Source organism: Ambystoma mexicanum, chromosome 13, assembly GCF_040938575.1.
Source record: "Ambystoma mexicanum isolate Mex_15411 chromosome 13, UKY_AmexF1_1, whole genome shotgun sequence".
Taxonomy (NCBI): domain Eukaryota; kingdom Metazoa; phylum Chordata; class Amphibia; order Caudata; family Ambystomatidae; genus Ambystoma; species Ambystoma mexicanum.
In genome coordinates, this window is record NC_090938.1 from 691885009 (window position 1) to 691902608 (window position 17600).

At 47.9% G+C, this 17600-nt stretch overlaps 1 protein-coding gene across 2 annotated transcripts in view; it reads left to right on the forward strand.

The window, feature by feature from the left end:
• Nucleotides 1-17600, forward strand: part of ZPBP2 (zona pellucida binding protein 2) — an 854148-nt gene that overhangs the window by 620015 nt on the left and 216533 nt on the right. The window contains exon 7 of one of the 2 annotated variants that reach the window (XM_069634766.1): nt 4842-5019. The exons of the other annotated variant lie outside the window; for it this stretch is intronic. Within the exon in view, the coding sequence (XP_069490867.1) occupies nt 4842-5019 (178 nt within the window). The remainder of the gene's footprint in view (nt 1-4841; nt 5020-17600) is intronic. 2 annotated transcript variants of the gene reach the window in all.

The window sequence follows — 17600 nt, forward strand, 5'->3', positions numbered from 1 at the left end:
TGATGCTGCAACCATCTCCTCCCATGGTGTGTGTACAAGTGGCTCGACAGTCCCGCCTCCAGTGGTAGCTGTCTCCCTGTGTTGGATGGCAAGCAGGCTCTGTACCCTGGACTTTAAGTCGTTCCATTGCTTCTTCATGCCCGTTTCGTCGCGTTGGACATTTCCTACGGCCACCAACTTGTCCCGGATCTCTGCCCATATTGCCTTTTTCTGCTTTTGGGGGGTCTGCCGGTGTTGGTCTCCATATAACTCATCCAAGCGAGCCACCACCTCCATAGCCAATACAGTGAGCTCCTGCTCAGTGAATTACGGTTTGCGCATTCTGAGATATGGCACCCTTGACTTCCCTTTTCCATCTGACATGATTTCAGTTGTCAGTACACCTGAATGGCACTCAGTTTGACAGATATTCAATGGATTGTGATTTTCAAAATGGCCACTGCAGTGCTTCCTTTATAGGCCGCAGCGTATTTTCCGTCCACAGAATTTCCGTTGGTGGAAATTCCGGAGACGGAAATTCTGAGAACGGAAATTCCGGGGAAGGACACAGCGGTAACTCTGCTGATTTTTGCCAGATGTTCCGATTTCCGGATGTTTTTCTTCGGTAATTCTGGCTGAATTACTGTTACCGCCAATGGCCGGTGTGCATGCCGGCCAGGTTGTAATTGAGCGGTAACTTTGCTGTACAACACGGCCGTAATGGTAATTCCAATTTTGCAGTTTCTGACGAATTATCGCATAAGTCGTAATGAGGTCCTATGTGCCTACTGTGGGCACTCAGCCTCTTACTGGGGCTGGTATTCCAAGAAGGATTTGGTCCCCTTACCCCATGGTTGCCGCATGGATTCTGCATTTTCTTCAAAAGGAGTTTTACTTAAGGCTGTCCTGAACATCCCTTGGGGACAGCTAGCCGCTGTTAGATATTTTTTTAGAGAACCCTGGACCCATGTTTCCGTTACTGAGCCTTTTGTGACTTGTCCTAAAAGCTTTGACAACATTAGGCCTAGGGTCATGTCTCTTTTCTTCTGAAGGGTTTGGTCCTTTGTCCTTCCTTCTCTTTCAGGCCTAAGGTTCTGTCCTTTCACCTTAATCAGGACCTGATGTTACCATCCTTCCACTTGACTAGGGAATCTGATTCTCCACTTTTGGTTGCTTGATCGTACTGCATCCTTTTAGGTCTCTGACTCCTTGTTTACATTGTTCATCCCAGGTTCCCAGGTCAAGCAGCCTTGTTATGTTATGTTAAAAGATTTTATAGCGCGCTGATTCACCAATGGCATCTTGGCGGTAACCTAAACACTGCAAAGAACAGCCGACAAGATTTAATCCAAAGTTTTCAATTGACATCTAAAGGACGAATGAGTCTCGATGATCATAAAGGAGACAGGTAGGGCATTCCATAACTTAGTGGCTGCAACTGAGAAAACTCGACCACCCATTCTAGACAACTGCACCCGAGGGACCTGAATATGACAGCCATCTTGAGCGCGAAGAGGGCGAGCCGGTATATAGGGACATTATTTCTCCTACAGATGCTCTGCACCTTTATCATAAAAGGCCCGGCGAACAACACAGAGAGCCTTGAAATCAATCGGCTTCCCAACAGGAAGCTAATGTAGGTTATGCAGAACATGCAAAATATGGGACCGAAAGGGAGTAACAGTAGCTACTCTCGACGCCTGATTTTGTAAAAGTTGGAATCAACAAATAAGATAATTAGGCTGCCCAAGATGTAGCGAATTGCAGTAGTGGATCCGACTCCAGACAAGCGAAGCCACAACGGGAGCATGCACAGATGAAGGTAAAAAAAACAGCACAACCTTTCGCAAGATCTTAGGATGAAAATGTCCAGCATGACAGGTGGCAGCCACTTCAGTCCCCATCAATAGGGTGGAAGAGAATTTCACACCCAAATCTTTAACAACAGCAACAGGAGAAGGAAAGGAACCAAGAGATGAGGGCCAGAAAAGCAAGGTCCAAAGCGAAGGAACAGAAGCAGAAGTATGACCGACAAATAGGACCTTGGTCTTGTCCCCATTCAACTTTAGCCAGTTGTGGCTCATCCACTACTTCACAGCCTCCAAGCAATCCCTAAACTGAGATGCAGTGTCAGGTTGCGCCATATTAAGCCTAACAATAATCTGGGTATCGTCAGCATAGGAATAGCAAATGGAGGCCATGGGAGTGGATGAGGCCAACAAGAGGCTGGATGTATACATTAAGGAGAAAAGGGGACAAGACAGAGCAGTGGGGAACACCACAAGAAAGAGAAGAAGCTGTGGAAAGAACAGGGGAGAGAGAAAGAGTCGACTTCTACCTGATAGAAAGGACTTAAACCATAAGAGGACGGACCGGAGAGTCCCGCAGCGGAAAGACGGTCCAACAAGATGGAACGCCGCTGAAAAATCTAAAAGGGTGAGCACCAATGCCACCTTAGTCAACCAGACAGAAAATATTATCCAGAGCTGAGACATGAACACTCTACGTGTGCCGCCCTGTACTGAAACCAGATTGGTATGAGTCAAAGAAGTGGGAGTCCTCCAGAAATGAACTCAGCAAAGGGGAGATAAGAGAGTCCAACAGTTTCATAGAGAAAGGCAGAAGAGAGATTGGGCGAATGTTAGCCGCAGCACAAGGATCAAGGGTGGGCTTTTTCAGAAGGTTAACAGCCATGGCCAGCTTAAGCTCTGATAGAATTTGGCCGGTGTTGCAGGAGGAGTTAATGGCTTGGCTAACCTAAGGAGCAATATCAGGCATGTTCTCCTTTAACAGCTAGGATCAAGAGCGGAGGCCGACTTAAGTTTATTAGTAGCCAAAATATTATCTTCCATAGTGAAATCAGGGCAAGAGGACCAGGAATGCAGAGCCAGCCCTACGTAAAGGAGTAATAGCCCCAAGTTCAGAGGTGGAAATGTTAGCGTGAATGTCAGTGATCTTCGGAATAAAACAGCTTGGGAGAGAATTGCATAAGGCCTGAGAAGGTACCACCCCTGCAACGGCGTTGTCACTGGAAGACAGTGAGCGGACTAAAGTGAAAAGCGCCTTAAGTTGACTAAGCGCATCCTTGAACTTTCCTGTCAAAAAAGTACGCTTAGCTGCGAACATGACTTGATGGTAAATCTTAGTAGAATGCTGAAAAGAACGTTTATCAGCCGAGCAATAGGACAATTGCCATTTATGCTTGACGACGCAGAAGCCAGAGGGATCTCAAATGATCATTAAACCAAGGTGCTGAGGGATGCGTATGCGCCCTACAGGACCACAAAGGGGCATGAAGATCAGCTGAGGCCAGCAGGGACTGTGTCAAAGTTGGATGATCAACTAGTGATACATCGCCACATTCTAAAATGATGGTCGAAGTAATATCCCTCTTCTCAACTGAACGCCATTTGCGTTTTGAGATGTTAGGCAAACTGGGCATAGAGCGAACAGATGGAATCTGAACAGAAAAGGGAACCGCCATATGATCCGACCCTAACCTAGCGTGAAAGTCAGGTGACCCGCCAGGCAATTGGGAGCAGCAAACAGAAAGAAAATACTACCCTTATCAGAGGGCAAATTAAGTAAAGTGAAGCAAAATCAAATACAAACACACAAATAATAAATCTGGTTATTTGGCTGAGAGGAAGCACAATGAAATGCCCAGCAATAAGTTTTAAAAAGCTCTGAAGCGGACAAGCTTCTGAAACAATATTTTACCAGCCTCTTACTTTCACAGAAGCAGTGGCGGTACTGCTGGCACATAAAAGCCTAGCGCGAAGTCCAGGTGACCTGCGAGGCAATTGGGAAATACTGATGTTAACAGCGGACAAAATAATTAAATAAAGTAACACAAAATTGAAAAAAAAAACACAAAGAATAAAACGGGACATTTCAGGGGAGAGGGAACACACTAAAATGTCCAGCAATAAGTTTAAAAAAGCATTGAAGCAAGCAAGCTTCTAGAACAATATTTTATGAGCATCTTACTTTCACAGCCTTCCACCTTCACGCTTATTAGAAGGATTTCAGTAGCCATCTCTAGGACCTTGTACAATACTGTTCAGGGGTGTGGGTTCCTCTTGGTCAGCCTTCAGGCGTGTTGCTCTGAGCATTATTTCCATGGCAGTCACCTCAGTGTTTCCCAACACCTTTGCTACTTTCTACATGCTGGGTGCTGTTGCTGATTTTGAGTCTGCATAATATCCCTGTGTGGATTTTCATTAATTGGCTTGGTGTGGTGTTTGTTTGTTGGCTTCCATATCATCCACGATTTATGGTATGTCCTCTAGTTGAAGAATGGTATGAAGAAGAAGGTTGAAGTGATAATGCTCTGATTACTTACCGGTAATCTTCTTTACACTGAGTCCTACTTTAACTTTCAAGGTGTCTGGTTCCTGTCCAGGGTTCTTTGGGTGGATCATTTGTATAGCTTGCTTGACAATTGTGCATGATGTGTCGAGAAGTGTGGGGGTGGAAATATCTCCACCCCTTAGAAGGGTGAAGCTTATGTTCATTTTGAATCTAGAGACTAGTCTCACTCCACTGTTTTAAGGGGTGCACTGTTCATGTTGAGGACTGTGACAAGGAAGACAAGGGTTCATTGTAATGAATATTACTGGTAAGTAATCAAATGATTACATTACTGGCCCCGTTTATCAGTGGCATAAGGTTCAAACTGTTGCTTGTTAGAACACAGTGAATATTTTACCCCCGTGCAGTGCCAAATGCCATTCTGGAAAACGCTGATGCTGATATGTTTTTCCATTGAGACCCCAAAAGTGTGTACCGCTGCAACGCAGCAGTCCCTGCCATTGCAGACATTGTGCTTATACACTTTTGTAATATTTATCAAATTATAGGCGAGAGACCGGATAGAGGAGTTTTTCCAAAAGCAGCCTGCCATCATGAGGAGGGAGTTTGAGACTATTCCTGAGATCCATTATCTAGACAACAGCTTAGAAGTCACACGCCTGGACAGCTGTCGGCCTGGCTTTGGGAAAAATGAGGTTACTCATAATGACTGCTCCAGCTGCTGTGGTAATGTCAAGCCCTCACACTCCTGAATAGTAGGAAATCCGAGTTTCTTTTTGCATGTCATTGTCTTTATTTCGTATTTATTTGGTTATTTGTATCAATGCCCAAAACCCTAACTTTGCCTAGAAATGTTTTTTCTTTCCATCTTCCATATATTTGAACCTGGAACTGGAAAGGATGGTACTGTGCGAGGTGTGGCACAACACCTACTCAGCATGCACACATGGTATACACACATTTCGTCGAATGATTTTATATCGTGGGACTTTCCATAGCCAACCCTTTCATCGCCAAAACCCTTTTTTTAAAAACTTTTTTATGGGGGGGTATTTGGTGCGGTTTGGGGTATGATTATTTAACTAAGGCAGGGTTTGCGGCGGCGAAGCCCCCCCATAAATAAAAAAAAGAAGAAAAAAGGAGTTTTGGGCGATGAAAGGGTGGCGATGAAAAGTCCCACGATGTAAAATCATTCGGCGAAATAACGTAGAACCGCACACATACACCCTTCTGCAAAGTTTGAAGTCTGATTTTTGTGAAATGTTTACGATTCAGACTCATCATCTGCAAAGTGTCATTTTCTGCAAGAATAGGAAAACAAGTTAAAAACGTCTTCTAAGTTAGTAAATGTGTGCTGCAGCCTGACTGGTCTGCTATTGTAGATTTGACATGAAACTTGATGAAAAAATAGTTACCTTTTAATATAATGCTTCTACATGCTGGCTCTTTCCTGTTGCTAATGCTTGGGAATCTACCAAATTGCGGCAGCTACACAGTGCTTCAAATTAAATGCTCTTGTGTCCTGCACTTTGCTGCTTTCCAAAGAATCACTTATTTCCTGTCCTCTGGTTGGAAATCCTTTGTGCGTATGAATGTCATGGAGGTAACATAGAGTAACAGAAATGTTTAGCTTATAGTCTTCGCTAGCGGTACCACCCGGTGTTGCACGGGTCTGTAGCTGACACTCATGTAGGGGTATGTTATAGCCTTGTGTATGTTTTATTGTGCCATAACTTCCAGTTCTTGAAAATCGCAAAAAATAGTCAATCTCCCGAAATCGCCTACACTGATAGCACAGAGCCGGACCCCACCCTTTGTAGGGCGAATGGGTGGGGTTGGTCAGATTTCACTATTGCCAGTACACCCCAGACTGGTATGCTGACCGCGGGCCAACATTAGGCCCACCAACTGTTGTGGGGCTGGAGCCAACAATCGCAAAATCATCACTCTCCCGAAAATGCCTATACTGACAGCAGAGGACCTGACCCCGCCCTGTGCAGAGTGAATGGGTGGGGTTGGTCAAATTTAACTATCGCCAATACACCCCAGACTGGTATGCCGGCCTTGGGCCAAAATGTAAGCCCACCAACTGTTATGGAGCTGGAGCCAACCCCGAACATACAAACACACTTTCACAAATATATATATATATTTCTGAGGCTTGTGGAATCTGCTTAGATCACATGCTGTGCATAGGCCGACATCTAGTGGAAGCTGCGGAGTATTACAGTTTGTTTTTCGAAGTCGAAAAATGGGCGTCGACACAGGGCGTGCCAGTAATACTATCCCTAGTGTGACGTCCCCTGTACCCATGATCCCTCACGCGTCTAGGATCCCCAGATTGTTTTTTTCCGCCATTCTGGTCGGAAGCACTTCATCGGAGTTCCCTGGCTTTGCCATATTTTCACTCTAAACTAATTCTAATTTGCCCCGTTTGGCCAACCTTTCGTCGATCAACATCTCGACGCCGAACCGGGGAGGAGATCAACGTCGAATACCCGACGGATTGGGCCTTGAGGCTTCCGCCTCGGCTCGGGCCTGGGCCGCTAGCCTCGGCCCTACAAGTAGGGAGAGTGGGGGTGGTACACTTCCACACTCGACACCTTATTACCTACACACACTTGCCCGCTGCCCACAGGCGCGTATGGAGGGTACGCCCTTTCAGTTTTGCCCCAAGTGTAATAAGAAATACCCTTGGGTAGATAAGCACGCTACGTGCAACCTTTGCCTACCCAGAGACCACCCCAAGACGGGTTGCAGGGCCTGTAATAGGTTTAAGGCCAAAACTCTTAAGGACCGCTCCACCAAGCGTTGGGCCCACCACGCCAAGCTAGCAGCTATGGAGGCGGAGGGTACCTTCAGCGACGGCAGCGACGCCGAACTTTCGGACGGCGAGGGCACCAAGGCGTCGAAGGACAGCCGAAAGCACGTCCCCGGCCTCGGAAGGTCGTCCGTCCCGGCGACTATGGGGAAGTCCCCCGGCGACAAAAGCGTTACACATACACACGCTAAACACAAAAAATCCACCCGAGATTCGACGTCGTCGAAACCTCGGAAAGAGGCACAGAAGGAGCGGTCCGAAAGGACGTCCTCTGGGCGGTCCCGGTCGAGGTCGCCGCACGACGTCAGGCAAGCCTCCACACTTGCACAGAGTGCCTCGACCATTAATATCCCGGAAGATCAATCGTCCGGAGACGAACACGACTTCCACCCCCAGCCTGCACCCCAGGAAAAGGGTACATCACTTGGGAGTAAAGAGGGGCCAGTTTCGAAGGCTAGTTCGAAAGACAGGGATTCCACCTCCGATCCTCGACGCCAGGCGTCGAAAGATAAGGGAAAGGGGAAACACACTTCCACCCACGGGGAAGGGGGTAAACAGCAAAGGAAACAACCCTTGCAGTCCTCCACTACAAAAGAACTGACCAAGTCTTCTCAGGGCCAATCCATAGAAAGTCCCAGCAAGGTCACCCCAAGCTCAAAACTCTGGTCATGCGAGGACATTGACAGAGTAATGTCAAGGATGTCTTCCTTGGCGAATTTTTTCGAAAGACACCCTGAACAACTCCTAGCTTTAAACCCTCAGGAAGATTCTCCCTCAGGGTCAGGGGACCCTATCCCCTCAAATAAAAGACCCCGGGTCGAGACACCATTTAGGCCTTTAGACCCCATCGAGGTCCAACCCTATTCTTACCTCTTCCCTACAGACCAAGGAAACTCTTCCCTGATAGAAGGTCAGGAAATTGACACGCCAGAAGATCCTGCAGGATCAGATTATTACGGCGAAGACGAAGACGAGGATGAGCCAGAAAATAGCCCAGATATTTTCAGAATGGACTCACCAGTCGAAAGGGAAGCCCCAGTGTCTGACTCCCCAATAGATAATCAGCCCCTCCTGAATGAACTGCTCTTTCGGGCAGCTAACCACTTCCACATAGACACACAAGGTGTCCAGGAAGAAAGGGACTTTGCGGAAGAACTAATAGGGGAAAGGAAGCCAGTAGCCCAGACCATTCCCATCCTAAAATCTGTTCAACGCAGAATAGCACCATCCCTTGTCAACCCAAACCTGACAAGACCTGTAAATCCGAGAGTGGAGAAGCTGTTTAAAGCAGCCCAGTCGGACCCCCTATATATTAGAGGTCAACTTAAGCCAGACTCTCTAGTAGTAACCTACACCCGCAAAAGAGCTGGTACACCATTATCTTCCTCTGAGGCTCCCCCCGACAAAGAAAGTAAAAAACTTTATGGTTTTGGCAGGAAAGTAGCTTCCACGGCAGCCTACCAAGCCAGAATCGCGAATTCCACCACACTGTTGGCTAGCTACAACTGTCACCAGTGGGAAGAAGTGGCAGCACTAATAGACTCTGCTCCCGAACCCCTTAAAAGCCAGCTAGCTCGCATTTGTGCGGAAGGAAGGAACGTGTCAGGCTGCACTGTAAAAGCAACTCTGGACGCCGCTGACAATGCGGGTAGACTTATAGCAGAGGGGACTGTCATCAAAAGTCATGCTTGGTTGAGGCAGTCGGGATTCAAAGCAGAAACACAAGCTGCGCTCTTAGACAAACCAGTGGAAAATGATCTCCTGTTTGGGAAGGCAGTCGAGGACGCTCTAAAAAACGCTAAGGAAGAATTCGACACCCTCAAATCCCTTGGCCAGTTAACTACCAAACCACCTAACCAAAGAGGGAATGGCAATTTTCGTCGCCCCCGCGGCAAAAATTCCAATAGAGGAAATAGCTACTCCCACACCCAGGGTACACAGTGGAACACCAGCTCACAACAGTCTACCCAGGCGTATGGTAGGGGTAGTAAAAGAGGACGTGGTAGAGGCAGAGGCAGCCCCAGTAAAGGAGGAGGCACGCCTCCACCAAAGCAGTGACGCTCAGTTCAAGGTCCCTTCCCATGCAACCCCAGTAGGGGGACGAATATCAAGTTTCACCCAGGCATGGGAAGGGATAACATCCGACAGATGGGTGCTGTCAACAGTATCCAATGGGTACTGCATAGAACTACTGCAACGTCCCCTAAACCATCCTCCAAGACAAAAAGTCCACTCTTTACAACATCAGAAGATCCTCCTCGAGGAGATCGCCATTCTGCTAGAAAAGGACGCGATAGAACTCGTCCCGGAACACCAGGTAAACAAGGGTATCTATTCAACTTACTTCCTTGTGCCAAAGAAAGATTTAACAATGCGTCCAGTTTTGGACTTACGGCCTGCCAACAAGTATGTCAAGCCCCAAAAATTCCGTATGACCACACTACAAGAGGTAATCCCACTCCTAAAAAAGGGGGATTACATGGCAACCTTGGATATGAAAGATGCCTATTTTCATATTTCCATGCTCCCGGCGCACAGAAAATACTTGCGCTTCAAGGTGGACAGTCGCCACTACCAATTCAAGGTACTGCCCTTCGGGATAGCTTCTGCACCAAGGGTATTCACCAAGGTACTGGCGGTGGCAGCTGCACACCTACGCAGGGAGGCAATCCCAGTGTACCCTTATCTGGACGACTGGCTCATAACGGGGGAAACCCCAGGAATCTGCAGGTCAAACATTCAGAGGACCATCGACCTCCTCCACGAATTAGGCTTCTCCATCAACGAGAAAAAGTCAAGTCTGGTGCCAAGCACCTCAAAACAGTTTCTAGGAGCTATCCTAGATACTCAGAAAGGATTGACCTTCCCTTCGGAAGAAAGAATTCGGAACATACTTCTGCAAATTCCGCATTATCAGTCAGGTCAACAGATAACAGTACGCAAAGCTATGCGGTTACTCGGCATGATGGCGTCATGCATTTACCTGGTCCCCCACGCGCGTCTGCGCATGCGTCCCATGCAGGAATGGTTGGCGAAACAGTGGTCTCAGGCAAGTGGTCAGTGGGACGATCTAGTGGTCGTTTCGCCAACACTCGTACAGAACCTACACTGGTGGACAAGAGAGAATCTCGCAAAGGGGAAACCCTTTTACGATCCCGAAGTACAGGCAGTGGTGACGACAGATGCATGCCTGACGGGGTGGGGAGCTCACCATCTCCACCACACAGCTCAGGGTCTCTGGTCTCACTCAGTAGCCAAGAACCACATCAATCTGCTAGAGCTTCTGGCAGTATTCCGAGCGCTGCAGGCGTTCGAGCCCCATCTACTAAACTTGTCGGTGCAGATCAGGACGGACAGCACGACAGCCATGTTCTATCTGAACAAGCAAGGAGGGACTCGTTCGCCAAATCTGTCCAAGCTTGCCCAGAAAATATGGATATGGGCACTCAGACGGAACATCTTCCTGTCATCGCAACATGTTCCAGGGGAGCTCAATTCCCTAGCGGATGCTCTAAGCAGAGACTCCCTCCCAGAAGAACACGAATGGGTCCTTCACAAAGACGTAGTAGAAGATCTCTTCTCTCAGTGGGGTTTCCCCACTATAGACCTATTCGCCACAAGCGAAAACAAACAATGCCCAGGATTTGCATCCAGGTTCCCACAACCGGACTCCCAGGGGAATGCCCTGTGGATGAACTGGTCAGGGATGTTTGCGTACGCTTTCCCACCAACTCCTCTCATCAGGAAGGTGGTGTACAAGATGAACAAGGAATCGATGACGCTCATCCTAGTTGCTCCCATGTGGGCGAGACAACCATGGTTTCCACACCTACGCAGGATGGCGGTATGCGAGCCCATCAGACTCCCAGCCTGGTACAACCTTCTGTCCCAGCAACAAGGTCAAACAGTGCATCAGGAACCCAACTCTATGAACCTAGCAGCATGGCTCCTGAAGTCATAGAGTTTGGACATCTCAAATTACCACAGAGGTGTATGGACATTCTAAAAGAGTCCAGGAAACCAAATACAAGGCACTGTTACTTTGACAAGTGGAAAAGATTCGTTATCTGGTGCCAGAGTAAACAAATCAACCCGGTTGATTGCACTCCTTCCAACGTTGTAACATACATGCTCCACCTGCTGGATGCAGGGTTGGTTTTTAACTCTCTGAAAGTACACCTGGCAGCCCTCTCAGCCTACACCACATCCCATAACAAGGTTTCGTGGTGGAAAGTACCAGTGGTTAAAGCCTTCATGGAAGGAGTAAAGAGACTTCACCCTCCTATCTCGAACCCACCGCCAGGATGGGATCTCAATGTGGTGCTATCTAAGCTCATGGGGCCCCCCTTCGAACCCATGCATAAAAGTAGTCTCAAACACCTGACTTATAAAACGGCCTTCTTAGTAGCCATTACCTCCATAAGAAGGGTCAGTGAAATTCAGGCTCTGTCAGTGCAAGATCCTTTCTTTACTATCCACAAGGACAAACTGGTTTTACGCACACACCCTAGATTCTCACCAAAATTCATATCCAAGTTCCATGTAAACCAGTCCATCGAGCTTCCGGCTTTCTTCCAAAACCCACAAAGCTCAGCTGAGGTGAAACTACACACCCTAGATGTGCGTAGGGCGGTCTTATACTATGTAAATAAAACCAGACCGCTAAGGAAAACAGATCAACTGTTTGTCTCCGTAGCTACAGGCAGAGAGGGGGATCGCGTCTCTAAGGGCGCTATCTCAAAGTGGATTATCAACTGTATACAGCTGTGTTACTCTCTTTCTGAAAAAACTCTGCCTTTTACGCCAAGGGCCCACTCTACCAGAGGCATTGGGGCCACTCTGGCTTTCATTGCAAATGTTCCCCTTGACACCATTTGCAAAGCAGCTACTTGGAGCTCTATTCACACTTTTACTCAGCATTACTGCATTGACACTCATTCCAAGGCAGATACACAAGTGGGACAAGCGGTTCTAAGACACCTGTTTGCTCATGACCCTTCTCAGATCCCACCTCCTTCTTCTGGTACTGCTCGCTAATCTATGCACAGCATGTGATCTAAGCAGATTCCACAAGCCTCAGAAGGGATACATTACTCACCGTAATCGTATTTCTGATGCTTGTATCTGCTTAGATTCACATGCGACCCACCCTTCCTCCCCTCCGAGAGAAGGCGCATGGTTGCTTGTAGTCTTACCTTTCTGTCTATCTGCTTGGACTATCTGTACTCACGCTACTCCTCATGCTACCTCATGTCAGGAAAAACACAATCTGGGGATCCTAGACGCGTGAGGGATCATGGGTACAGGGGACGTCACACTAGGGATAGTATTACTGGCACGCCCTGTGTCGACGCCCATTTTTCGACTTCGAAAAACAAACTGTAATACTCCGCAGCTTCCACTAGATGTCGGCCTATGCACAGCATGTGAATCTAAGCAGATACAAGCATCAGAAATACGATTACGGTGAGTAATGTATCCCATATATATATATCAGTCTATCTAATTTTTGTCCTTTTCTCTATGGCCCAATGAACAGAAGATGCTTATGCTTCTAACGGAAAACCCTCTTCAAATTCAATGGGCAGTGATGTAGCATGTTGACTTGATGACCACCTAAAATTTGATGCAAGAGGTGGCATGTCACATGTGAATCCATGAAAGATATCAATGCTGGGCAACTACAATTACAGGTGACTACTTCTTCTCCAGCATTTGCTCTTTCCTGTGATTTGCATGCTTGAATAGATTAAAAAGAAGTATAACTTAGAGGAATAATGAAGGACTGACTGCTTTCAGGAAGAGTACATCTTGCAATCTGTTGTGAATTGCAACATCCATACCATGGCAACAGTGCTGGGGGATGTGTGCAGAATTCTGCATATTGATTCTCTTCAGCTTACAGTGTCATCCCAGCGTGGAACACCATCTTTGCTGCCTTGCTATTTGCTAAGCTGGCTGTACCAGGACAAAGGTTTTACTTACCTGTGGCTGTGTGACAATAATTCCAATTTCTGCAGGTTAGAATTCATCGTGGTAGTCCCTGCTTGGAAAGTGGCTGACTTTTACTCGACTGTCGAAAGGTGATGACAAGTTGATACGATCTTCTGAAGTACTTAGTTCTAACAGCGTAGAAATGCAATACCACTTTAACACCTAAGGGAGTGGAGAATGCTCTGATGGTGGTTCTCCAAAGAAGGTTAGAAACGAGATGTAGTAGTGTAAAAGGAAAAGGACTAAAACCAAACAAAACATCAAAGTTCTTTTTTCTGCATTTCTATTGATTTGAAACAGAATGAGCTCCCTCCAAGGGTTCCTCCCACTAAGGGGTGGAGAAAACTCTGAAAGGAAGTCTCTGGGGGCAGGGAGCAGATTTGCACAGCACTGAATGGCAGTAAATGTGTATATGTTTTGTAGGGGCCCCCAGTCTCAGAGGTGGGAGTAGTAAACCTATGTGAATCTATAAAAGACACCAAAACCGAGTAACTACACTTACTGGTAAATATTTTATTGTTTTTCATCCCAACCAACAAGAGTGACTCTACGAAACAGTGCTAGGTTTACTGTATTTCTCCTGAACACCTCCAAATTAAATTTTCAGACTGCAGTCCGTACTTTATTTCCATCGCAGTATTATGAAGTTTTTCAACACCGGATGATATTACTACTATGACGTTTATAGCAGCAAATATACATATCCACAACCTGACAATATAAAGTGTGTGACAAAATCCCCTGCTTAACTGTGTGGCCTTCTAGTGGGCCAGGTTCCTCCCCAGCAATGAAGATGATGAACCCAGATGTGGTGCATGGTAGATCCCTTGGTCACCCCACTTAGCCCCAGTTGTAAAGAAAGGGACAATCACAAGGGACACATTGGGTGCACGGGCCCTTTGTAAGGGACTCATAAACCCTACCAGGTCCCCAGATCACCAGCAGTTCAAACCCAACCTTGCGTGGATTCCTATGGGTATGTCACAGATGGCACAAGAATCACTCTGAGTCTCAAGGATGATTCCAGGATTTGTATGGCAGTCCCTCTCTCTCTCATCTCCTATGTCCCTTGACACATCCTCTCTAACACAGGTGTCCGTAACCCCTGGCTAGTGCTACCAAGCGGTAACTCCTACTGTCTAAACACTGCTTATGCTGTGAGTGACACCCTAAATCTTTGGCCCTCTAATCTCCCCCAGTGACGTGCTAACTATCTCTACTCTATCCAAGGTTTAATGTTGTAAAAGGGTAGGGATAGTTCATTGTACTACTGATGCGTCGCGTCCCCTTTCCTCCATCCTTGTGGGCGTCACCCAACATGGGGATGGTACCAGAACCTTTGGCAGTGAAAAATTGACTTCCGCTTTCAATTTAATCCAGTGCACGGGGGCATGGCCTTGGGACATTTGAACGCCCTCCTTACTCTCACCTCGGTCCCTTTTTATGCACAGACTGTGTCGGACCTGGCATCTAGGCGCAGAGACTTTTTAACTTTCCACTTGCTCCCAGTTCTTGTCTTTTTCAATCTTCTTCACCTTCGGTGCCTGGCTTCCCCCGGTGCATGTCGGCTGCAGGAGGCTTCACGAGATGCGCATCCTGCGATCGCTTGTTCCTGGCCCTCGGACCCCCATGCGCTCTGTCTTGAGTGTCTAGGGCCCGACCACCGCTGGGACGCGTGCGTGGCTTGCAGTGCTCTCGGTCACCGGATCTTGAAGAATCGTCTTTCATGCTGGAGGAAGATCTTCCATGCTTTTTCTCCCGGTCATCTTAAAGTTAGTCTCCAGGACCCCACGTCAAGATAAGGTAGGCCCTTTGTTTAGTACGGCTCCTCAGCGCAGACACTCCTTCCCACTTGTTTTCATAGGAAAGGGTACCTTGGATTCTGTTTCTGGCAGACACGAGCCCGTTCAGGCTATCGGCTCCCAAGCCGAGGGGCTCTTCCGGGTGCTCCGTCACAGACCCGAGGCCACCAAGGCTATTGGCTCCCAACCCGAGGGGTTCAGGAGCTCTACCGAGCGGTCCACGTAGGGTCGATCAAGTTCATCCTCATCTTCGGCCCCAGTGGGCAAGGGTTCATTGTGTTCTACCTCCAAGAGTCAGTCCATAGGACGATCTTACACGACTACTAGCTCTGCATCTGCGGGCGCTTAGCCTAGCGCATCCACCTCCGAAGTCGTCGTTCAGGGCGATTCAACTACTGGCCAACAGGCCAGGGCTCTAAGCCTACCGGAGCCATCTCTGAGGTTGACGCTTCTGATTCAGGTTTGAGGGCTAAGGGGTGTCCTTTCATGTCTGATCCAGCACGTGGCACAAGGCTTCGCGCCCTCCCGCCTAGGGCATGGCGCAAGGCCCGAAGATGGCAGACAAGCACGTGGGTGAGCCGTCTAGTCAGGAGGCCATGTTGGATTATGGCCTCCCCGGCCCTTTGCCCATGGTGTGGACCATGCATGAAGGTTCCAGTCCCCTTCCCTTGGGAAGCGGTGGCAGACTTTACGGTACAGGCGGGTGGTCTCTACAGGGTTACATCTACCCTTTGCAGCCTTATGGCTACATGCCACAGGTGCCTAGGCTCTTCGATCAGGAAAGGAAGCCCAGCACCGCTGAGGGACGGGCCCCTTGGGATCCTGCGTCTTATGAGGATCTCTATTTCGAGCACTTTCTTGTCCTCATGCGCTCACTGCAAATAACAAGGCTGTATCAAGGGTATAGTGAAGGAAGTCATCCCACATGTCATACCTCCTAGGGCTCAGCCTCCAGACCCTCCTCCAGGCCCTCCTCCGGTTCCTCCCGGTTACCGTTGCCTGTTCCTCCTCCAGTCCAGGCCCTGCCGGTGCTTCAACCCCTCCTCATCCTCCTGTACCACAAACGCCTCCCCTGCAACAGCCTGTAATAAAAATGCAAGTTCTGCGCTGTGAAAAGGTGCGCATGTATCAATTCCGAGAGTAGCACTGAAAAAGGGGAGTGGGATCCTTTTGTTCGTTTCACAAGTCAAGCCCAAAATAAAAGTAACTTGCATATAAAATAAATGCAGGGGCACCAGTAAGTATAACCAAACTTAGAGGTAGGCTGAAACGTGATAAATAGACCTTATAGCACACCTTTCCTGTATGTGTTAGCTTTTTTAATCTGCAATGAAATGGCAGTGGCTGGTAACACATCACAGGTCCCGCAATCTCAGGCTGCTATGGTAAGAAGCAAAACAATAGTTATTTTTTCAAGGTCACAGATTAGGACCCATGGGTCCAGCTGACAGACATGGAGAGCATAACCATTTTAATAATTGAAAGTGACTTGCAAAACATGAATTTTAGATGGAGTCAGAAGAGCCACAGTGGTTTTAAATTGCCCCTTCGTACGTTTTGCCTGGGAAGAAAGTAGACGAGTTCTTAATATGTAACATTTGTATTCATTGATTGATTGATTGTTTATTTATTATGCGCTTATACACAAGTGTTTCAAAGCGCAACCATGCATGGGAAGGGATGATTTAGGGAAAAATAAGACAAACAATCTTACTAGACATGGTGCATTCAGATTACGCAGGTGAACAGGAAATGAAGTGCGTGGGGGTAAATAGGGACAAGTGTGCCCAGTCCCATCAAAACATGGGTTAAGTGCAGAGAGATACCACTCTCATGGGTTGTAACCGAAGTGCAGTAGTGCTGTGGCAAGTGCAAGGCCCGGGGCAAGTGCACGAGACTGGCGAGGAAAGCTTGGGACCTGTGAAGCTCTGAGGTACACCAGGCAGCCGGTCAGCGAAACTGAGCAGAAGTAGACGAGAGAGTGTAGAAAGAGGTTGTTAGCAGGGGAGAGGAAGAGGAAGAAAGAAGGAGGAGGTGAAGAGGAAAGTCTTGAGGAGGTTCCTGATTCTAAGGAGATCCGGCTCAAGACGGAGAGGCAGGGAGGCTGTTCCAGAGGGAGGCACCTGCAGAGATTAAAGATCTCCCCCCAAGTCTCTGCTTGGAGAAGAGGCTCACCTGCAGAGATTTAGACGAAGACTAGCAGAGGGCTCGGGAAGGCGAGTATTTAGGAAGAGAGCGTTGCAGATAGAGTGGTTCCAGGCCCCAGAAAGCCTTGTGGATAATGCAAAGGGTCTTGAACTTAATCTTTGCAGCCACTGGGAACCAGTGAAGGGATTTCAGCCCGGGGAGATGTTGTCCCTGGGCTTGAGGCTAAGGATACGTCTTACGGTTCTGTTGTGGATGAGTTGAAGAGGATGGAGGGTAGAAGAGGGCAGGTTGAGAAAGAGGCTGTTGCAGTAGTCCAGCCTAGAGAGGACCAGTGCTCTGGAGATGGTGAGCCTCTGAGGGAAGGTGAGAAAAGGTAGAATACCCCTGAGAAGGTGCAGTTGGTAGTGTGACTTTTTAGAGATGTCTGCGATGTGAGACGAGAAGGAGCGAGTAGAGTCGATGATGACCCCAGGTTTTTTGCCTCGTTGGTAGGTGGATGCACAGGGCCAAGGGAGGGCGGCCAGTGGGAAAGAGGTAAGGCG